Here is a 24217-nt window from a genome sequence, read left to right on the forward strand (position 1 = left end):
ATGAGGTAATAATGAGGTGTAACATGTATATGTGAGTAGTATGAGGTAATAATGAGGTGTAACATGTATGTGAGTAGTATGAGGTAATAATGAGGTGTAACATGTATATGTGAGTAGTATGAGGTAATAATGAGGTGTAACGTATATGAGTAGTATGAGGTAATAATGAGGTGTAACATGTATATGTGAGTAGTATGAGGTAATAATGAGGTGTAACATGTATATGTGAGTAGTATGAGGTAATAATGAGGTGTAACATGTATATGTGAGTAGTATGAGGTAATAATGAGGTGTAACATGTATATGTGAGTAGTATGAGGTAATAATGAGGTGTAACATGTATATGTGAGTAGTATGAGGTAATAATGAGGTGTAACATGTATATGTGAGTAGTATGAGGTAATAATGAGGTGTAACATGTATATGTGAGTAGTATGAGGTAATAATGAGGTGTAACATGTATGTGAGTAGTATGAGGTAATAATGAGGTGTAACATGTATATGTGAGTAGTATGAGGTAATAATGAGGTGTAACATGTATATGTGAGTAGTATGAGGTAATAATGAGGTGTAACATGTATGTGAGTAGTATGAGGTAATAATGAGGTGTAACATGTATATGTGAGTAGTATGAGGTAATAATGAGGTGTAACATGTATATGTGAGTAGTATGAGGTAATAATGAGGTGTAACATGTATGTGAGCAGTATGAGGTAATAATGAGGTGTAACATGTATGTGAGCAGTATGAGGTAATAATGAGGTGTAACATGTATATGTGAGTAGTATGAGGTAATAATGAGGTGTAACATGTATATGTGAGTAGTATGAGGTAATAATGAGGTGTAACATGTATATGTGAGTAGTATGAGGTAATAATGAGGTGTAACATGTATATGTGAGTAGTATGAGGTAATAATGAGGTGTAACATGTATGTGAGTAGTATGAGGTATGAAGGGTATAGTATAATGAGTGTATTATATGTCTGTATAATATCGTTCTTCAGAGCCCTACGTGAGGGGGCGGGGTGTGTGACGTCACGACCAGTTAAGAAAAATGAATGAACATCAAACAAATCGGCGGTGTGGGCGGGGTTTTTGGGCATAAGATTCAACATCACTCGCTCCTGCTCCGGAAGAGGCGGGGCATTGTCCGGAAGTGTATCGGATGCACGTGGTGGCAGGGAAATATGAGCCCGGAAGCGAAGAGGAGAAAGGTCCCGAGTTATAGTATTATATAATAGTAGACTGCACGCTGTTATAGTAGACTGCACGCTGTTATAGTAGACTGCACGCTGTTATAGTAGACTGCACGCTGTTATAGTACACTGCACGCTGTTATAGTACACTGCACGCTGTTATAGTAGACTGCACGCTGTTATAGTAGACTGCACGCTGTTATAGTAGACTGCACGCTGTTATAGTAGACTGCACGCTGTTATAGTAGACTGCACGCTGTTATAGTAGACTGCACGCTGTTATAGTAGACTGCACGCTGTTATAGTAGACTGCACGCTGTTATAGTAGACTGCACGCTGTTATAGTAGACTGCACGCTGTTATAGTAGACTGCACGCTGTTATAGTAGACTGCACGCTGTTATAGTACACTGCACGCTGTTATAGTACACTGCACGCTGTTATAGTACACTGCACGCTGTTATAGTAGACTGCACGCTGTTATAGTAGACTGCACGCTGTTATAGTAGACTGCACGCTGTTATAGTAGACTGCACGCTGTTATAGTAGACTGCACGCTGTTATAGTAGACTGCACGCTGTTATAGTAGACTGCACGCTGTTATAGTAGACTGCACGCTGTTATAGTAGACTGCACGCTGTTATAGTAGACTGCACGCTGTTATAGTAGACTGCACGCTGTTATAGTAGACTGCACGCTGTTATAGTAGACTGCACGCTGTTATAGTAGACTGCACGCTGTTATAGTAGACTGCACGCTGTTATAGTAGACTGCACGCTGTTATAGTACACTGCACGCTGTTATAGTACACTGCACGCTGTTATAGTAGACTGCACGCTGTTATAGTAGACTGCACGCTGTTATAGTACACTGCACGCTGTTATAGTACACTGCACGCTGTTATAGTAGACTGCACGCTGTTATAGTACACTGCACGCTGTTATAGTACACTGCACGCTGTTATAGTACACTGCACGCTGTTATAGTACACTGCACGCTGTTATAGTACACTGCACGCTGTTATAGTAGACTGCACGCTGTTATAGTAGACTGCACGCTGTTATAGTAGACTGCACGCTGTTATAGTAGACTGCACGCTGTTATAGTAGACTGCACGCTGTTATAGTAGACTGCACGCTGTTATAGTAGACTGCACGCTGTTATAGTAGACTGCACGCTGTTATAGTACACTGCACGCTGTTATAGTACACTGCACGCTGTTATAGTAGACTGCACGCTGTTATAGTACACTGCACGCTGTTATAGTAGACTGCACGCTGTTATAGTAGACTGCACGCTGTTATAGTAGACTGCACGCTGTTATAGTAGACTGCACGCTGTTATAGTAGACTGCACGCTGTTATAGTAGACTGCACGCTGTTATAGTAGACTGCACGCTGTTATAGTAGACTGCACGCTGTTATAGTAGACTGCACGCTGTTATAGTAGACTGCACGCTGTTATAGTAGACTGCACGCTGTTATAGTAGACTGCACGCTGTTATAGTAGACTGCACGCTGTTATAGTAGACTGCACGCTGTTATAGTAGACTGCACGCTGTTATAGTAGACTGCACGCTGTTATAGTAGACTGCACGCTGTTATAGTAGACTGCACGCTGTTATAGTAGACTGCACGCTGTTATAGTAGACTGCACGCTGTTATAGTAGACTGCACGCTGTTATAGTAGACTGCACGCTGTTATAGTAGACTGCACGCTGTTATAGTAGACTGCACGCTGTTATAGTAGACTGCACGCTGTTATAGTAGACTGCACGCTGTTATAGTACACTGCACGCTGTTATAGTACACTGCACGCTGTTATAGTACACTGCACGCTGTTATAGTACACTGCACGCTGTTATAGTAGACTGCACGCTGTTATAGTAGACTGCACGCTGTTATAGTAGACTGCACGCTGTTATAGTAGACTGCACGCTGTTATAGTAGACTGCACGCTGTTATAGTAGACTGCACGCTGTTATAGTAGACTGCACGCTGTTATAGTAGACTGCACGCTGTTATAGTAGACTGCACGCTGTTATAGTAGACTGCACGCTGTTATAGTAGACTGCACGCTGTTATAGTACACTGCACGCTGTTATAGTAGACTGCACGCTGTTATAGTAGACTGCACGCTGTTATAGTAGACTGCACGCTGTTATAGTAGACTGCACGCTGTTATAGTAGACTGCACGCTGTTATAGTAGACTGCACGCTGTTATAGTAGACTGCACGCTGTTATAGTAGACTGCACGCTGTTATAGTAGACTGCACGCTGTTATAGTAGACTGCACGCTGTTATAGTAGACTGCACGCTGTTATAGTAGACTGCACGCTGTTATAGTAGACTGCACGCTGTTATAGTAGACTGCACGCTGTTATAGTAGACTGCACGCTGTTATAGTAGACTGCACGCTGTTATAGTAGACTGCACGCTGTTATAGTAGACTGCACGCTGTTATAGTAGACTGCACGCTGTTATAGTAGACTGCACGCTGTTATAGTAGACTGCACGCTGTTATAGTAGACTGCACGCTGTTATAGTAGACTGCACGCTGTTATAGTAGACTGCACGCTGTTATAGTAGACTGCACGCTGTTATAGTAGACTGCACGCTGTTATAGTAGACTGCACGCTGTTATAGTAGACTGCACGCTGTTATAGTAGACTGCACGCTGTGATATCACTCTGATGTATTATGTCATACTACACTCTGATATATTATACTACACTGTGTTATGTTATTATATTACACTGCATTGTTATATTTTATCACACTGCAATATGTTATATACTAGATGGGGATACTCTGCGGGGGTAGTGGTGGCAGCTGGGGGTGAGAGGTGGGGATAGGCGGCTGGGGTGGTAGGGGCAGCTGGGGGTGAGAGGTGGGGATAGTCGGAGAGGGTAGTAGGGGCAGCTGGGGGTGAGAGGTGGGGGTAGTAGTGTTAGCTGAGAGTGAGAGACGTGGTTACCCCTATGCGATATTAATGTGTATTTGCCTTAGGTAGCGGAGGATGAGCAGGAAGCTCCCATCTCTGTATTCCTGGACTGGTGTAAGAAAATTTGTATCCAATTAAATCCAAAGGTGAGGATCACTATCCGGTCTCCCTGCAATGGAACACGCTGTTATGTTTTCCTCCTTCAGTGGTACATGCATTCACAGCGTCACGTGTGTGTGATCTTCGGTGCATGGTACACGCTGTCCCTTCATTGCATGTCTCCTCTAGGGATACATGGTACACGCTGTTACTATTTCCTGTGTCCCTGATGTACACTCTGTCATTGTGTGTGTCTCTCTAGGTGTACATCAGCACGCAGAACACGGTATCGCAGTATGGGATGTTATATATATGTGTGTGTCTCTAGGTGTACATCAGCACGCAGAACACGGTATCGCAGTATGGGATGTTATATATATGTGTCTCTCTAGGTGTACATCAGCACGCAGAACACGGTATCGCAGTATGGGATGTTATATATATATGTGTCTCTCTAGGTGTACATCAGCACGCAGAACACGGTATCGCAGTATGGGATGTTATATATATGTGTCTCTCTAGGTGTACATCAGCACGCAGAACACGGTATCGCAGTATGGGATGTTATATATGTGTCTCTCTAGGTGTACATCAGCACGCAGAACACGGTATCGCAGTATGGGATGTTATATGCGTGTGTGTCTCTAGGTGTACATCAGCACGCAGAACACGGTATCGCAGTATGGGATGTTATATATGTGTGTCTCTCTAGGTGTACATCAGCACGCAGAACACGGTATCGCAGTATGGGATGTTATATATGTGTCTCTCTAGGTGTACATCAGCACGCAGAACACGGTATCGCAGTATGGGATGTTATATATGTGTGTCTCTCTAGGTGTACATCAGCACGCAGAACACTGTATTGCAGTATAGGATGTTATATGTGTGTCTCTCTAGGTGTACATCAGCACGCAGAACACTGTATCGCAGTATGGGATGTTATATATATGTGTCTCTCTAGGTGTACATCAGCACGCAGAACACGGTATCGCAGTATAGGATGTTATATATATGTGTGTGTCTCTAGGTGTACATCAGCACGCAGAACACGGTATCGCAGTATGGGATGTTATATATATGTGTCTCTCTAGGTGTACATCAGCACGCAGAACACGGTATCGCAGTATGGGATGTTATATATATGTGTCTCTCTAGGTGTACATCAGCACGCAGAACACGGTATCGCAGTATAGGATGTTATATATATGTGTGTGTCTCTAGGTGTACATCAGCACGCAGAACACGGTATCGCAGTATGGGATGTTATATATATGTGTCTCTCTAGGTGTACATCAGCACGCAGAACACGGTATCGCAGTATGGGATGTTATATGTGTGTCTCTCTAGGTGTACATCAGCACGCAGAACACGGTATCGCAGTATGGGATGTTATATATATGTGTGTCTCTCTAGGTGTACATCAGCACGCAGAACACGGTATCGCAGTATGGGATGTTATATGTGTGTGTCTCTAGGTGTACATCAGCACGCAGAACACGGTATCGCAGTATGGGATGTTATATGTGTGTGTGTCTCTCTAGGTGTACATCAGCACGCAGAACACGGTATCGCAGTATGGGATGTTATATGTGTGTGTGTCTCTCTAGGTGTACATCAGCACGCAGAACACGGTATCGCAGTATGGGATGTTAACAAGTGAGGATCTCCCTGTGGGAGAAGTTTTATTCTCCATTCCCCGATCCGCTCTCCTGTTCCAGCAGACGACCAGGATTCATGATCTGCTGGAGAAAGGTACAGTGATGGCTGGAACAGAAGAACTGTTTGAAAATGCACTTTATGCTTAAATTATTTCTCTGTAATCGACCAAAAAGCTGCTGAAAAGCAATAACAGCATAGCTGGAGGACTCCGGCTGTGCAGTGACTTCTCTGAGGGCCCCTCTTCTTCTCTGCAGTGACTTCTCTGAGGGCCCCTCTTCTTCTCTGCAGTGACTTCTCTGAGGGCCCCTCTTCTTCTCTGCAGTGAATTCTCTGAGGGCCCCTCTTCTCTGCAGTGACTTCTCTGAGGGCCCCTCTTCTTCTTCTCTGCAGTGACTTCTCTGAGGGCCCCTCTTCTCTGCAGTGACTTCTCTGAGGGCTCCTCTTCTCTGCAGTGACTTCTCTGAGGGCTCCTCTTCTTCTCTGCAGTGACTTCTCTGAGGGCTCCTCTTCTTCTTCTCTGCAGTGACTTCTCTGAGGGCTCCTCTTCTTCTTCTCTGCAGTGACTTCTCTGAGGGCTCCTCTTCTTCTTCTCTGCAGTGACTTCTCTGAGGGCTCCTCTTCTTCTTCTCTGCAGTGACTTCTCTGAGGGCTCCTCTTCTTCTTCTCTGCCGTGACTTCTCTGAGGGCTCCTCTTCTTCTTCTCTGCCGTGACTTCTCTGAGGGCCCCTCTTCTTCTTCTCTGCCGTGACTTCTCTGAGGGCCCCTCTTCTTCTTCTCTGCCGTGACTTCTCTGAGGGCCCCTCTTCTTCTCTGCAGTGATTTTGCCAGATACAGTAGAGAAAACAGGAGTAAAAAATGATTGGAAATATAGCAGTTTCAAGTATTTTGCATGACTTCTTCCTTTCACTTCTTCACATCATGCTCTATTGTCACGAAGATATCGCTCATTCCCTGATATACTCTGTGCTGCTGGGGACCCTGCTCCTCCCAGTATATAACTCTCAGTCTGTGACTTCCTGTATCAGTGTGACAGGAGCCTAACATCACTATTCTGTGCTGTTGGGGACCCTGCGCCTTACACTATATAACTTTATTTTTGTTTTCTTCGGGTTCCATAGGGTCCACAGGAATTACCTTGGGATATATAGTTGGATGGCGTCCATTGCATCAAACAGCAAAGCTTTGGAGCTCCCAGCATGCACTGCTCCTCCTCCCTATATACCCCGCCCCCAGCCACATGCATTCAGTTGTTTTGTGTGGTGCATGGCAAGGCGCACCTGTTATAACAGCGGCACTGCTAGGCAGTCTCAGGCTTTTTTTCTTTTTATGTTTTACCTTAAGTTTATGAATCTTCAGAGTTTAGCGGTACCTGCGCCGGTAATGACGCTGTACTGCGGCTCCATCCACAGAAAATGGCTGCAGTGAGTTTCAGAAGGGGCGGAGGGTGAGGGAGGAACAGCAAGACCGCAGTGGAACGGCGCCCTGAGCTGGGGGAGGGGCTGCAGGGAAAGCGCCTTCTCCCCTCGCTGATATTAACCACCGGGTCCCTGGCTATAAATTGTGCCCTGCGCCAGTGCTTGTAATGCCCTAGTGATCTAGTGGAGTCCCGGATGCATCGGTGTCCACATCAGCGAATCCAGTCGGTCTCCGGAGACCAGAGGCAAGACTGCGCATTAAACACGGGTTCCCGACAGCGGATCGGTGAATGGAGCAGCAGTGCAGGCATCTAAAGGACTGTCTTTGGGCTGCTGCCCAATAAAAATAAGCTTGGGCTGCTTAATAGTAGCCCCGTTAAAACGGTGATCCAGCTCCTGCAGGACACCAACGAAACGGAGTTCCCCTCAGGCTGTGGCTGGGGTATAGGGGGAAGGACCGGAGTATCCTGGGACTGAGAAAGCTTTGCTGTTTGTGCTAGGTCCTCCTGGTCCCAACTACACCCCATTGTCTCCCCTGTGGAGCTATATGGACTCTGAAGAAATGGGGCGTAGCGCTGGGGTTGTACGGTAGATAAATGGGGCGCAGCGCTGGGGTTGTACAGTAATGTAGATAAATGGGACGCAGCGTTGGGGTTGTACGGTAGATAAATGGGACGCAGCGCTGGGGTTGTACAGTAATGTAGATAAATGGGACGCAGCGTTGGGGTTGTACTGTAATGTAGATAAATGGGACGCAGCGTTGGGGTTGTACAGTAATCTAGATAAATGGGACGCAGCGTTGGGGTTGTACTGTAATGTAGATAAATGGGACGCAGCGTTGGGGTTGTACGGTAGATAAATGGGACGCAGCGTTGGGGTTGTACAGTAATGTAGATAAATGGGACGCAGTGTTGGGGTTGTACTGTAATGTAGATAAATGGAACGCAGCGTTGGGGTTGTACAGTAATCTAGATAAATGGGACGCAGCGTTGGGGTTGTACGGTAGATAAATGGGACGCAGCGTTGGGGTTGTACTGTAATGTAGATAAATGGGACGCAGCGTTGGGGTTGTACTGTAATGTAGATAAATGGGACGCAGCGTTGGGGTTGTACGGTAGATAAATGGGACGCAGCGTTGGGGTTGTACAGTAATGTAGATAAATGGGACGCAGCGTTGGGGTTGTACTGTAATGTAGATAAATGGGACGCAGCGTTGGGGTTGTACAGTAATCTAGATAAATGGGACGCAGCGTTGGGGTTGTACGGTAGATAAATGGGACGCAGCGTTGGGGTTGTACTGTAATGTAGATAAATGGGACGCAGCGTTGGGGTTGTACTGTAATGTAGATAAATGGGACGCAGCGTTGGGGTTGTACAGTAATGTAGATAAATGGGACCCAGCGTTGGGGTTGTACAGTAATGTAGATAAATGGGACGCAGCGTTGGGGTTGTACTGTAATGTAGATAAATGGGACGCAGCGCTGGGGTTGTACAGTAATGTAGATAAATGGGACGCAGCGTTGGGGTTGTACTGTAATGTAGATAAATGGGACGCAGCGTTGGGGTTGTACAGTAATGTAGATAAATGGGACGCAGCGTTGGGGTTGTACAGTAATGTAGATAAATGGGACGCAGAGTTGGGGTTGTACAGTAATGTAGATAAATGGGACGCAGCGTTGGGGTTGTACAGTAATCTAGATAAATGGGACGCAGCGTTGGGGTTGTACGGTAATGTAGATAAATGGGACGCAGCGTTGGGGTTGTACGGTAGATAAATGGGACGCAGCGTTGGGTTTGTACAGTAATCTAGATAAATGGGACGCAGTGTTAGGGTTGTACGGTAGATAAATGGTACGCAGCGTTGGGTTTGTACAGTAATCTAGATAAATGGGACACAGCGTTGGGGTTGTACAGTAATCTAGATAAATGGGACGCAGCGTTGGTTGTACAGTAATCTAGATAAATGGGATGCAGCGTTGGGGTTGTACGGTAGATAAATGGGACGCAGCGTTGGGGTTGTACAGTAATCTAGATAGATGGGACGCAGCGTTGGGGTAGTACAGTAATCTAGATAGATGGGACGCAGCGTTGGGGTTGTACGGTAGATAAATGGGACGCAGCGTTGGGGTAGTACAGTAATCTAGATAAATGGGACGCAGCGTTGGGGTTGTACGGTAGATAAATGGGACGCAGCGTTGGGGTTGTACGGTAGATAAATGGGACGCAGCGTTGGGGTTGTACAGTAATGTAGATAAATGGGACGCAGCGTTGGGGTTGTACTGTAATGTAGATAACAAGAGATATGGTAAGAACTTACCTTTGTTATCTCTGTTTCTACGAAGTCCATAGGGTCCACAGGGTGACATTGGGGTATAGCTGGATCCTGGATCCTCGGGCACCACGGAGTTAAAGCTTTTAGCTGCTCCCAGGATGCACTTGGGTCCAACCTCCCCTATACCCCGCCCCCGAGCCACAGGCACCTCAGTTGGTAAGCAGCCCAGGCCGGAGGAGGAGACGAAACAGAGAGAAGGAAGACTGGAACACACAAGAACCATACTCACAGAAATGGGAGACGGAAAACCGGTGACCAGTCACAGAGCCCATATGAAGCCAGGTGCGTCAGGGCGGGTGCCCTGTGGACCCTATGGACTTCGTAGAAACAGAGATAACAAAGATAAGTTCTTACCATATCTCTTGTTTTCTACTTCAGGGTCCATAGGGGTCCACAGGGTGACCTTGGGGATGTCCCAAAGCAGTCCAACTAAGGGCGGGGACGCTCCTGTGCTGATAGGAGAACCCGGCGCCCAAAGGATGCATCCTGAGAGGCAAAGGTGTCAAACGCATAGAACCTCAAAAAGGTCTGAATGGAAGACCAGGTGGCCGCCTTACAGAGCTGAACAGCAGAGGCGCCACGGCTAGCAGCCCAAGAAGGGCCCACGGACCGAGTGGAATGAGCCTTAACAGAGGCTGGAACAGGTAAACCCTCCTGTTATTATTGAGGCTTATATGCAGAACGAAGCCAACGGGCTAGAGTCTGTTTGTTGGCAGGCCAACCCCTCTTGTGAAAACCAAAGAGGATAAACAAAGAATCCGACTTCCTCACAGAACTAGTCCGGTCCACATAAACCTGGAGTGCCCTTACAACGTCTAAGGAAGTCTCCCCAGCCGAAAGATCAGGTGACTGAAAGGCTGGTACAACAATTTCCTGATTAATGTGGAACCTGGAAACCACCTTAGGCAGGAAATCAGGACGAGTGCGAAGCACCGCTCTGTCCTGATGAAAAATCAGAAAAGGGGGACGACAAGAAAGCGCCCCCAAATCTGAAACCCTCCTGGCAGAAGCAATTGCCAAGAGGAAAACAGTTTTAAAAGTTAGCCACTTGAGCTCCACTGACTCCAAGGGCTCAAAAGGAGGACCCTGTAAGGCCCTAAGAACCACCGCCAAATCCCACGGGGCCACAGGTGGCACAAAGGGAGGCTGGATTCTCAAAACACCCTGGAAAAAGGTGTGTACGTCCGGCATAGCAGCGATCCTGCGCTGGAACCACACCGACAGACCAGACACGTGTACCTTCAGTGAAGAAAGACGTAATCCTAAGTCCAAACCGGACTGAAGGAAAGCCAGAATACGCGAAACTCGGAACACCTGGGGATCATAGTTTCTGGCCTCGCACCACTGAAAGTAAGTGTGCCACACTCTGTGATAGATCCTCGCGGAAGCAGGCTTGCGCGCCCTCAGCATGGTGGTAATAACGGAGCTAGAAAAGCCCCGAGACCTCAGGACGGCTGTCTCAAGAGCCACGCCGTCAAAGATAGTCGACCCAGATCCGGGTGAAGACAGGGCCCCTGAGACAACAGGTCCCGCCGTTGAGGTAGGAGGTACGGAGCGTCGATGGACAGGCTCCGCAGATCGGAGTACCACGGCCTTCTGGGCCACGCTGGGGCCACCAGGATCAGTGTGCCTCCGTCCTGTTTGAACTTGCGCAGGACCCGAGGCAGCAAAGATATCGGAGGGAACAAGTAAGCCAGTTGAAACAGCCATTTCACCGACAGCGCGTCTATCAGACTTGCGCCTGCGTCCCTTGTCCTTGACCCGTACACAGGCAGCTTGTGATTGTAACGGGACGCCATCAGGTCCAGCTCTAGCAGCCCCCACTTGTCCACGAGTAGTTGGAATACCTCTGGATGAAGCGACCATTCCCCGGGATGCACATCGTAACGGCTGAGGAAGTCTGCCTCCCAATTGAGGACTCCTGGGATGAAAACTGCCGAGAGAGCTGGAAGATAGCGCTTCGCCCAAGCCAGGACGCGGGACACCTCCGACATCGCAGCTCGACTGCGAGTCCCTCCCTGGTGATTGATGTACGCCACCGTGGTGGCGTTGTCTGACTGCACCTGAACGGCCCTTCCGTGAAGAGCGGTGCCGGACGACTGCAGGGCTCTGTATACTGCCCGCAGTTCCAGGATGTTGATGGGAAGAATCGCTTCCTCCGCCGACCAACGACCCTGAAGTGACAAGGAGCCTGTCACCGCCCCCCAACCCCGGAGACTGGCATCTGTCGTGAGCAGAACCCATTCCGGGATCCAAAAGGGGCGCCCCTCCAGGAGATGCGCTGTCTGCAGCCACCAGGCTAGGGACAGACGCACCTCCGAGGACACCACCAGCATCTGAGAGCGGATCCTGTGTGGCAATCCGTTCCATTCTGAAAGAATCAGCCCCTGCAGGGGCCTGGAATGGAACTGGGCAAACTCCACCATGTCGAATGCCGACACCATGAACCCCAAAACTCTCATCGCTGAGTGCACCGACACTCTGCCACTGCTCAGACAACTGTGAATCCGCAGCTGTAAGGAGGAGACCTTCTCTGGAGTCAGAAAAATCCGTTGCTGACGAGAGTCCAGCAGGGCCCCCAAATGAACCATCCGTTGTGATGGGATGAGGGAGGATTTCTTCCAGTTGATCAACCAGCCGTGCGCCTGTAGACAAGCGACCGTCAGGTGGAGATGCTGGATCAGTACCTCCGGGGAGCTTGCCAGCAAGAGGAGGTCGTCTAGATACGGTAGCAACCGTATCCCCTGGCTCCGAAGGTGAGCCGCCATGACCGCCATCACCTTGGTAAATACCCTTGGTGCCGTGGAGAGACCAAAGGGTAGAGCCCTGAATTGGTAGTGGTTGTGGAGAATAGCAAACCGCAGAAACCGTTGGTGCGATGTTGCTATAGGCACATGGAGGTAGGCGTCCTGGATATCCAGGGAGACCATATAATCCCCCGGTTCCATCGCCAGTATGATGGAACGCAAAGTTTCCATCCTGAATTTGGGAACCCTGAGAAACCTGTTCAGGGACTTCAAATTGAGGATGGGGCGATGAGAGCCATTGGGTTTCTGCACCAGAAACAGCGTAGAGTAGTACCCCATCCCACGTTGAGACTGTGGTACGGGTATAATGACCCCCGCCGTCAGCAAGGCCTCTATGGCTTCCTGAACCTGCAAGGCGTTGGTTTTGTCCTGAGAAGGACTTGTGCAAAAAAACTGGCAAGGCGGCCTGTGCCGAAAAGACAGGGCGTACCCCTGGGAGACCACTTCTCGCACCCAGGCATCCGTGGTGGTATTGTGCCAGCACTGGGCGAATTGAAGAAGTCGGCCTCCCACTCTGGGGTCCCCCAGAGGGAGGCCCGTCCCATCACGCAGAAGGCTTATCTTCTGGCTTGGAAGAAGGGCGCCTAGCACTCCAGGCTTGCTTCTTTGGCTTTGAGGCGGTCTTGGGTGCGGACTGCCTCGGGAAGGACTGACCCTTTGCCTTGCCCTGAACCCGAAAGGAACGAAACGCCGAGCTCCGGACCTTAGCAGGTGTAGTAGCTGAAGGGAGGAAGGCTGACTTGGATTTTGCCAGGGTATCTACTATTTTGTCCAGGTCCGGACCAAATAGTAATTCCCCATTAAAAGGTAAGGCCTCCAAGCCTTTCTTTGAATCCGCGTCTGCTCTCCAAGACCGCAACCACAAGGATCTACGAGCAGACACTGCTGCCGCCGAAACCCTAGAGATCAACAGGCTAGCATCCAAAGATGCTTCTCCAATGTAGGAGGCGGCATCTCTCATCTGTCCTAACAACGCCCTCTGGACGTCCAGAGATTCATCCGTAAACGTGTCCTCCAAGGCGTTGGCCCACCCCTCAATGGCCTTGGCCACCCAGGAGATGGCCATGGACGGCCGGGCTACAGCCCGAGAGAGAATAAATAGACTTTAGACAAGTCTCCACCTTCCTGTCCGTAGGATCCTTCAGCGAGGATATAGACGGCAATGGCAAAGTAGCACTCCTGATGAGGCGTGTTACATGGGAATCGACTGCAGGCGGAGTTTCCCATTTCTTACAATGCGCTTCCGGGAATGGATAATTGGACGCCAAGCGTTTCTGTGGCAGGAAACGCTTACTGGGCGTCTGCCAGGCCACCGCCATGTGATCAGTCAACTGATCAGACAAGGGGAACGCTGTAGAAGTAACCTTAGCTTTTTTAAAACTAGGATACCTTGACTTGGGAGCGGGTGCCTCATCCTCAATCAGAAGAATGGCCCGCACCGCCTTAACCAGAGCCCGCACATTGATGGAAGACTTAGTGTCTACCTCCTGGACTGAGGCATCTGAGGCTGAGTCATCCTGTACCTCACCATCATCCGAGAACCCCTCAGAATCCGAAAGATGCGCAGCCTGTGCCATGACTGAGCGTTTAGACGCCCTGGAGGGCACGTCACTGCGCAACATCGACTGAAAAGCCGAAGATGCTGCCGCCAAATCTTGGACAGTGTGGGAAAGCGCATCCACCCAGGGTGGAGGAGCTGTCACAGGAGCCTGAAACGGCACCACAGCCGGCTGTGCCACAGGGGTGGACTGAATATACATTGGCAACCCCGCATAGGGACCAACAGGCTGAGACCCCGGGGGAGTCTGCAATAATTGTGGGACACCCGGGGAATGGGGGATGGCAGGCTGAGGCAACGCCCTAGTAGGGGCGGCAGTCAGGACCGACAGACGGTCCGCGATGGACACCAGCACCTGGGAAAACATCGCCCATGGTGGCTCCTGCGAAATGGGAGGTTTAGACGTACCAGGGACCGCCTGGCACTGTCCGCACAGGCCGTCCTGTGACAAATCCTCCCTATCCACTCCTGCAGAACAGCGCCTGCAGGAGAACAATGCTGGAGCCCCGGAGTGCTCAATCTCCTCCTCAGACATGACTTAGGAAGAAAACGTGCGCACTCACCAGTGTGCTGAACAACAGCCCACAATATGGCACCGTGTAGCACACAACTGTATGTGACGGACCTCACAAATACGTGATCTATATAGGTGAGGTCAGTAGAAACACCCTTCCCCCGCACACCTGTAGGGCTTGTAGGAGAAGGAAAGGGATAGGTACAGGCTGACAGTAAGTAGAAAAAAGACACAGACAGGCAGCACTAGCAAAAGTCACATACCATGCAGGAAGATATACTCACTGCACCTTTCCACTACAATCAACCTCCCAGATTCAGTGTCTGGGAGGGCTATAGCGCTGTGTACACTGTCCTTGTCGGGGGAGAGGTACACAGGGGGACCGGTCCGCGTGCTCCCTGAGAGTATCCACGCTGCCAGTAAGAAAATGGCTGCTGGAGACCTCAGAGGAGGAGTGGCCCGAGTAGCTGCAGCTCAGCGACGCCAGACTCCGAGCTGAAAGGCGAGCTGAGGGGAGGAGCCGCTGACAGGGAAGGCTTCCTCCCCTGGCTAGCATATTTAACCCCCAAGGTTGCGGCATCCCGCTTGCCGCTTAATTACCCTGGTGGTCTAGTGGTCTGGCGGGGTATGCCTCCGATGGAGGGGGGGGCCCGCCGCCACCGCTAGCGCCCCCGGTCTGTCCCCTAGACCGGGGGCATGGGACTGCATATGAAAGGCATTACCCGCGCACCGCCGCTAATCAGCGGTGCGCGGCTTACCTGATCTCCCCGGCGTCTTCCGGCAGCAGTCCCGGGGGAAGCCAGAGTCCGGCTAGTACAGACTCTGGCTTCCCCCGCCGCGATCCCCAGTTCAGTGCTGGCGTCGCGGCGCCAGCAGGGAGAAGGAGCGGCAGCGTGGGCGTCTGTACAGACAGCCCATCGCTGCCGCTCTGGAGAAAAAGAAAAAACTGTAGTCAAAAAATAAATAAATTTAACTAAGTTAAAAAAGCTTTTGGGGGCTGCTCCTGCAGACCCCCCCCCGCAGGGTGACCCGACTCCGGCCGGGCACCATCTTAAACTGAGGTGCCTGTGGCTCGGGGGCGGGGTATAGGGGAGGTTGGACCCAAGTGCATCCTGGGAGCAGCTAAAAGCTTTAACTCCGTGGTGCCCGAGGATCCAGGATCCAGCTATACCCCAAGGTCACCCTATGGACCCTGAAGTAGAAAAATGGGACGCAGCGCTGGGGTGGTACTGTAATGTAGATAAATGGGACGCAGCGTTGGGGTAGTACAGTAATCTAGATAGATGGGACGCAGCGTTGGGGTAGTACAGTAATCTAGATAAATAGGACGCAGCGCTGGGGTTGTACAGTAATGTAGATAAATGGGACGCAGCGCTGGGGTTGTACAGTAATGTAGATAAATGGGACGCAGCGTTGGGGTAGTACAGTAATCTAGATAGATGGGACGCAGCGTTGGGGTTGTACGGTAGATAAATGGGACGCAGCGTTGGGGTTGTACGGTAGATAAATAGGACGCAGCGTTGGTTGTACAGTAATCTAGATAAATGGGACGCAGCGTTGGTTGTACAGTAATCTAGATAAATGGGACGCAGAGTTGGGGTTGTACGGTAGATAAATGGGACGCAGCGTTGGGGTTGTACAGTAATCTAGATAAATGGGACGCAGCGTTGGTTGTACAGTAATCTAGATAAATGGGATGCAGCGTTGGGGTTGTACGGTAGATAAATGGGACGCAGCGTTGGGGTTGTACAGTAATCTAGATAAATGGGACGCAGCGTTGGTTGTACAGTAATCTAGATAAATGGGATGCAGCGTTGGGGTTGTACGGTAGATAAATGGGATGCAGCGTTGGGGTTGTACAGTAATCTAGATAGATGGGACGCAGCGTTGGTTGTACAGTAATCTAGATAAATGGGACGCAGCGTTGGGGTTGTACGGTAGATAAATGGGACGCAGCGCTGGGGTTGTACAGTAATCTAGATAAATGGGACGCAGCGTTGGGGTTGTACGGTACAGTATATGTTCTCAACCGATCAACAACTAAAATGGAGTATATTGCGCCTTAATGCTCTAATTCGTGCTGTGATTTTATATGTTCTCAGAACAGCTGAGTCTGGAAAGTAAATCTGGTTGGGTCCCGCTCCTCCTCTCTCTCCTGTATGAAGCAGCAGACCCCAGTTCCCCGTGGTCACCATACTTTGGGCTGTGGCCTCAGTTGATTCCTCCGGACCTCCCTATGTTTTGGTGAGAATCTCTCCTATCATTGATACAAACCTCAGTGGCTGAGGGGTCTGTTAGTGACTGTATATATTTCTCTCCATAGGTCGTCTGAGGAGTGGTCCGGGCTTCTCCAGGGCACCGGGGTGGCTGAGGCTGTCAGACAGGACCTGGAGAATATAGAGCAGGAATATAACACGATAGTTCTGCCGTTCATCCAGAGACACCTGGAAGTGTTTAGTCCTAAGACGCACACCTTGGAGCTGTACAAGAGGCTGGTGGCGTTTGTTATGGCGTACAGGTGAGAAGTGCTCACTGCGTATGGTATTATATGAATCGTTCCGCAGTGCGCTGGACTCCTCCCTGTCCCACAGAGCGTCTGATCGCTACGGAGGTAAGCACAGCAGGCGGTTACATGATTCGCCCCATGATGAAGATTTTGTTTGGGTACTTCGGAAACGCTGGTATTCCCAACATAAGTCTTTCCAGTGTCCTAACTGCGCACAATATCCTTATCCAGGAGTTTAGTGTGTGCCGAGTTAGACCGAATTCACACGTGTCTGGCGTCTACTCCGAGTCCACGGCTGTTTGTACCCTATAAAGAGCTGACACTAGACACCACTTATTAGGTCTTCCAGGTGGTAAATGTTACCCCCCCATTTATACGCAGTACCCCACAATCTGACAGCATTCATATCACTGGTCTGCATGGAAATATGGCGCTGTATCTGTAGTATGTTACTTGTATTTCTATTAGTATCAAGGGGCACTTTGTCATTTGCTATCTGCCCCCCCCAGGGCATACGTTATACACAACGAGGAAAAGCCCCGTATACTCCTGGGAACATCCCTTCCTGGTGTGGCCCTTGGGGGCCAGGTAGATGGCTGCCGCTGATTTGTAGGACATTGTCGCTGCCTTCTGGTGTAAATACGGCACATACTGTTGGAAGTTAGACTGATCTGGTGGACGGCCCATTGGTCTCTAGCTGTCCCCCGTTCCACCGTCGCTAGCGTAGATCAGTTCTGGGCCGGTCAATGCTCTAATTCTATACGTATAACTGTGACCCTGGCCACATGTAGTCTTCACCTTGTGCCAAAGGGGGGGATGATGATCGGTCATGAGGACACGCCTCCGGTAAGGTGATATAATTTACATCAGGTGGTGCATTATCCCATATAAGGGTATGACAAGTTAATGAGAAGTTCTATGACTGTATAAAGGGAAGAGGCTGTAATACAGTAACTTACAGAAGGGGGGCGCATTGTTTCTTACACTATACACGTTTCCCATTGAATACAGCGTTGATGACCTCATAACTCGCTGATTATACATATATTATTTATAATAAGATAAGTGATACTAATATGTATTGTTTCATGGGAATGGTAAAGAGCTTAACATCTACGGAGAGGTCTCAGCGTATTCTGGCCGATCTCACCAGTCACTAAGATCCTATACAGATGGGTATTATTCTGGTGGTTCTAGTTCCTGTCATCGTACGTGGCTGGCACGTGGCGTGGGAGCTGCCTCTCGTGGCTGCTGAGGTTTTGCAGATCCGTCGGTCTAGTAATAATGAGGGGCCGGGTTCTGTCTTTTCCCAGCTTTCAAGAGCCTTTGGATGATGATGATGAAGAGGAGGATTTGGGGAAGGAGGTTCTGCCACCCATGATGGTCCCCGTGGCTGACCTGCTGAATCACGTGGCGCAGCACAATACACACCTGGAGTTCACACCTGTGAGTTTATAGTGACCGATCTGTTAGGTAAGTTTGTAGAGTTTCTTGGGAGCGTATAACGAGACCGTCTCTAATGTCCATGGTTACCCCAGGAGTGCCTGCGAATGATCACCACGCAGCCCGTGGCGGCCGGCGGCGAGCTGTTCAACACCTACGGGCAGATGGGAAACTGGCAGCTTCTACACATGTACGGCTTCTCTGAGCCCCATCCACAGAACACAAACGAGACCGCGGACATCCAGATGGTGACCCTGCGAGAAGCTGCCCTGCAAGGTGAGTGGCCCCTCACTCTGCGGACTGTCCGCCCCAGCAGCTCCTGCTCCGCAGCTGAAAGATCTGTTATGTATCTGCAGGTGCGGAATCTGAAGACGAGCGGGCGCAGGTTCAGCAGCGCTGGGACTTCCTTTGTCACATGGAGATGGTGGGGGAGGAAGGGGCGTTTGTTTTCGGCTGTGGTGAGGTGCTGACAGAAGAAGAGCTGAGGACATCTCTGAAGGTGAGTGATGGTGCAGGTGACTCTAGCTCCCTCTATAATGCACAGTGCAGACGGCCCCGTTATTATTACTACTGTAACCAACATACACCCGTGTGACACTGAGACCCCCTGCTTACAGCCTAAAGGACGGCCCTGTTATTACTACCGTAACCAACATACACCCGTGTGACACTGAGACCCTGCTTACAGCCTAAAGGACGGCCCTGTTATTATTACCGTAACCAACATACACCCGTGTGACACTGAGACCCTGCTTACAGCCTAAAGGACGGCCCTGTTATTATTACCGTAACCAACATACACCCGTGTGACACTGAGACCCTGCATACAGCCTAAATGAAGGATTCATATTACAGAGCCTGAATACTGCACTATATGGAATCCTATATGTATGTTGCCCACGGTGAGTGACGCAAGGCGCTGGCTGCCCCCCTCCCCGTCTGTTATACTGTGCCGTATGTGCGCTTTATCTGACTGCTGAAAGCCGGGCAGAACGGTTAGATTCCTCTTTCGCGTTACCTGCGGGCGTCTGTAACTCTGCCCCTCAATCTGTTCCTACGCTGTAAGCGGCTCTGTCCCTGGGCTGATGTGACGTCGCTTACTGTCGCCGTTTCCTGGTTGTACTTTGCTGTTGTACCTTTAGTGTCCGAAGGGTTTTATTTTGTACTGTTTACATTGAGCAGTTTCTGTTGAAGCGTTTGTTTATAGGAAGGATGGAAATAAGATGTGAGCGTGTGACCGAGGCGGTCTGGTAGATCCGGTGATGGCCATAGTATGAGAGTAACAGCACCTCTGTGGTGTATAGTGGGTGCTGGTGGGGTATGGACACTTGTCTGTAGCTCCTCCCCCTATACCCCATGCCTGCAGGTTAGGGCCTGGGTGTAGGGACCCTCTATGGGCTTTGCTCCTATCTGGGGCTGTGGCTCCCAGAGTCATTAGCTCACAGGTAAGTGCATTCGGGAAGAGGGACTCTTTTCCTCATTATGCTGTGGTGGTCTCCAGTTCCATAGGGTACACAGGGTGCCCCCCTGACACATCTGGCTTGCAGGGGTTTGTTCTGGTTCCCCTGTCCATATCTGCGCTGTGTTTGGATCTGTATGTATGCCAGTCCTCTCCCTTCTCGCTCCTGTCTTGGGTTTGCTAACTGAACTGGCCTGTCTGGCTCAGGGTATATTGGGGTGCCCAGTCATTCTGCACAGCCTATACCCCAGCATTGTCCCTGTGTCCCCTATGAAACGCAAAGAAAGATTTAACCAGGTAAGAACATAGACACTTGCAGAAAAGGGGATTTGTCAGGCTGGTAATGAGTCCCTTTCATCTGACGCGTCTTCCTATGAGAAGGGCGCAGTGGTGTCTGATGCAGACCTAGGTGTACTCCAAGCTATGATGTTTCTGAGCTTCCCGAGGTCTGTAAGTATGATGATGGGTTTGATCTAGTTTCCTCCTCTTTATGTGCAGGGGAACTGGACGCTTTGCATCTAGTTATCCTCACCGAACTAAAGTTTAGTTCTCTTCGTCCTAGTGAGCACTTGTGGATGCCTTATTTCGGGGTTAGGATCCCTACTGTACGGTATTGGGTATAGAAGCTATGGTGTGGGATGTTTCTCTGCAGTAGCAGATGCCTTCTGTGCCTGATCCCAGTAATATAGCGTCACTAATCGCACCAGGAGACGGAGCTCATTTGGAAACAGACTATTCATATTGTGTTTTGTTTTGTCTCATTGGTCTGTGTGAGACCAGCTACGGTCAAGAGGAAATAGAACGGAGAATGGTCAGGACGGGCTGAGGACTAGAGCAATGGTAACAATTACAACCATGAATATAGAATGGAAACATCCTCCAAGCGCAACTTCTCCCAACCATCCAAGAACAGTTTGGTGAGGAACAATGGCCTTCTCCAGCATGATAGTTATCACTTTTTCCTTATGGCAAGGTGCTCCAAGTGGCTCGGGGAACAAAACATCGAAATATTTGGTCCAGGGCCAGGAAACTCCCCAGACCTTAATCCCATTGAGAACTTGTGGTCAAATCCCCAAGAGGCGGGTGTACAAACAAAACCCCCCAAATTCTGACAAACTCCAAGCATTGATTAGGTAAGAATGGGCGGCCACCAGTCAGTATGTGTCCCAGAAGGTGAGTGACAGCTGCCAGGGCCAATTGCAGAGATCTGGAAAAAGAAGGGTCAGCACTGCAAATATTCACTCTGCGTAAACTTAATGTAATTGTCAATAAAAGCCTCTGACACTTATGTAATGCTGTAATGTTCCCTCAGTATACCATAGTAACATCTGACAAGTAGGTCTAGTAATATTGAAGCAGCAGACTTTCTGATAACCAATACTTGTCATTCTCAAAACTTTTGCCCATGGCTGTACTGTATATGGAAGACATACATCTGGATGTGGAAGGCAGAGGGTTTTATTGGTTGTCCAGGTTATTACTGTTCTTACAGGAGGGTCTGGGTCAGGTTTTGAGATTTACATTTTCTTTCAGATAAAACTGTTCCTGTTAACAGAAGATGTTGTATGACGTCCTACCTTAGTGCCTTAGCGCTCCATGGGACCCTCAGCCGGACTCTGTACAGTTAGTCTCAAAACGAAGAAATCTAATTCCACTGAATCTGTCAGCATAAGAAATGGTTCTCCGAGTAAGAATCACCGTCTGTTTGGTTTCTTCCTCGCATTCCCCAGTATCAGGCCGTCCTTATGACCAAACCTTTATTTCAGCCAACTATGTTCTCCTGGTGTCACATTAGTCAGGACTTATGGCTCCTGTCTGTCATAGGCCCCTGGTCACTAGCTGCAGTTTGTGGATTCATGTTCAGAGGACAAGTGGTATCTGTAGGACGGAGGGTCTCTTGGTTGATCACTATGATTGGGGGGGTGGGTGAGACATGTTGGGACTGATTGTCAGATGTTTTTACAGGTGTAGATCTCTATTAATCCTATAGTTTCACGTGCGAGAGCCACATTATGACCGTTCTATATGTACAGATGTGTCCACATCCATCTATCCTCACGTCACCCCACTTAGCGTGCCACGGACTTTGCCACTAAAGGGTCTCCTTACAGCAGTAATCACGTGGGGCAATTCTCTGTTCTGCCAATGCTGGGTCAGACTAGCGTCACAATCCAACATGTTGGACGATCTGGATTTGCTAATTCTGACCCAAAAAAGATCGATGAGTCAGGAGTGTGAACATGTTGTGTTTTGCAGACTTGCCCGTTAGATATATGGCCATCATTTAGACACATTAATCTTATGTACCTGGCACACTGTAAGCATACGGATAACGGAATGGTGCCCGGTGTATAATCATACCTAATAATGTACAATCCATCCCCCCCTCTAGCTCCTGTGCATGTCCACAGAGGAATTCGCAGAGTACAAGGAAAACGATGCCTGGGAGGATGACAATGGTGAAGAGGAGGAAGACACGCTGACCAATCAGGAGATTTCACAGTTTCCACTGTCTTGGCGTAGACTGCTCCACGCTACCGCAAATCTCACGCTCAGCACGTATTCCACGGATCTCCACAGCGACCAGGTTCTTGTAAACGATGCCGCAGTGTACGCCAAGCTGAGCCCCAGGGAGCAGTATTCACTTCAAGTGCGATATGGACAGAAAAGGATATTACACCAACTGCTGGAACTGACGCGCGGCTGACGCAGCGCAGATCATATAATGAGTGTCTGACATTTCACAATGTGTATAATGCTGTTCCCTGTTTTACTGATTCTTATAAAGTCCCACTGTAACTCTACAAGAGCCCTGTACATCAGTCACTCTCTCCTGGTGATCACTATTACACCAATCACTCAGTTATCCTGGTATAGGGCACCTACACTATACACAGCACTATCAGTGATTAGTAATAATACAGCCACCTATTGTGTCTCTACAAGAGCCCTGTACAGCAGTCACTCTCTCCTGGTGATCACTATTACACCAATCACTCAGTTATCCTGGTATAGGGCACCTACACTATACACAGCACTATCAGTGATTAGTAATAATACAGCCACCTATTGTGTCTCTACAAGAGCCCTGTACAGCAGTCACTCTCTCCTGGTGATACCTATTGCTCCATTTCTTCTAGTACTCAGAACCTCTTATGTCTGCTGACTGTACTAATAACAATCACCAGTATAAAGGGAACATTTTCATGAGGGATGTAGCCCTAGTGCACAGCTACCTCAAACATGAAGGCCCGTATTCAATTTGTTTCGCACCCACGATACCTTTTCGCCTATATCGCGCGTTTTGGGTGCAGTAAGTTTTCGTACGCGTCCCCACGATTCCCCTTATTCAATATGAAAGTACACAAAAATGGCACCCGGCGATACCAAAAGGTGCACCAACATGGGGGATCGCTAGGGATACCCCCGAATTGGCCTGCTGAAGGTATTTGGTGTATATAAATGGTCTCAATAGGCGCCGTTTTGCGTACTTGTATAAGTGGTGAAGAATAGCATTTTGTTTTATTTTCTGGGAGAAAATCCCTGCAAATTTTGGGTACCTGAAAAAGGAGGGGGGGGGGGGGGGGTGTATTTCCATATTTTAAAGTTGCTAAAGTATCGTTTGAAAACAGGAATTTGGTACTTACCGATAAATCCCCTTCTCCGATTACACAGGGGACAATGGAGGACTTCAAGACAGTGGGGTATAGACGGTGCTGAGTGGAGCTGGCACTTTAAATTTAAATGAAGTGTGACTAGCTCCTCCCCTCTATACCCCCCTATAGGCCAGTATTAGAACCGTGCCCGAGGGGAGCAGAGAAAAAAGATTGACAGAAGAGGAGGAGGCGAAAGTACACATAACAACTGAAAGGTGAAAAGAAAGCAAAATAGAATGAAACAAGAGACGACAAACATGTCTCTAATATTCATAACATCACCCTAAACAAACATGTCGCCAACAGGCATAACAGGTGTGGCAGGAAGAACAGCGCGGGGTGGGCGGCCAGTGTCCCCTGTGGAATCGGAGAAAGGGATTTATCAGTAAGTACCAAAATCCTGTTTTTTCCTTCATCCACTAGGGGACACTGGAGGACTTCAAGACCCCACTGGACGTCCCAGAGCTCCCATCACAGGTGGGAAAGCGCTGAAAACCCTGCAAAACAGACCGACCATATTGCGCTGCAGAAGTCGCAAAGGTGTCAAATCTGTAAAACCGAACAAAAGTATGGCGGCCAGACCAAGCAGCTGCCCGGCCTAGAGACTCCATAGAAACGCCTCGAG

At 49.2% G+C, this 24217-nt stretch overlaps 1 protein-coding gene across 1 annotated transcript; it reads left to right on the forward strand.

Moving 5' to 3' along the window:
- Positions 1-1115: 1115 nt before the first annotated feature.
- Positions 1116-22743, forward strand: SETD6 (SET domain containing 6, protein lysine methyltransferase). The gene is made up of 9 exons (XM_088466030.1): positions 1116-1216; positions 4207-4287; positions 5851-5995; positions 16631-16772; positions 16852-17046; positions 18348-18480; positions 18573-18753; positions 18834-18976; positions 22329-22743. The coding sequence occupies exons 1-9, from the start codon at positions 1190-1192 to the stop codon at positions 22641-22643; spliced, it is 1362 nt and encodes a 453-aa protein (XP_088322156.1). The 5' UTR covers positions 1116-1189; the 3' UTR covers positions 22644-22743.
- The last annotated feature ends 1474 nt before the right edge of the window (positions 22744-24217 follow it).

This window comes from Taudactylus pleione, unplaced genomic scaffold (assembly GCF_031769625.1).
Source record: "Taudactylus pleione unplaced genomic scaffold, aTauple2 ptg002301l, whole genome shotgun sequence".
In the NCBI taxonomy this organism is placed as follows: Eukaryota; Metazoa; Chordata; class Amphibia; order Anura; family Myobatrachidae; genus Taudactylus; species Taudactylus pleione.

What these genes read in the sequence shown, in the direction of transcription:
- SETD6 (XM_088466030.1), top strand. Translation starts at nt 1,190, where the DNA reads ATGAGCCCGGAAGCGAAGAGGAGAAAG. An exon ending in GCGTTTGTTATGGCGTACAG is followed by an intron (nt 17,047 to 18,347) that starts GTGAGAAGTGCT and finishes GTCTTTTCCCAG; the next exon opens with CTTTCAAGAGCCTTTGGATG. An exon ending in AGCTGAGGACATCTCTGAAG is followed by an intron (nt 18,977 to 22,328) that starts GTGAGTGATGGT and finishes CCCCCCCTCTAG; the next exon opens with CTCCTGTGCATGTCCACAGA.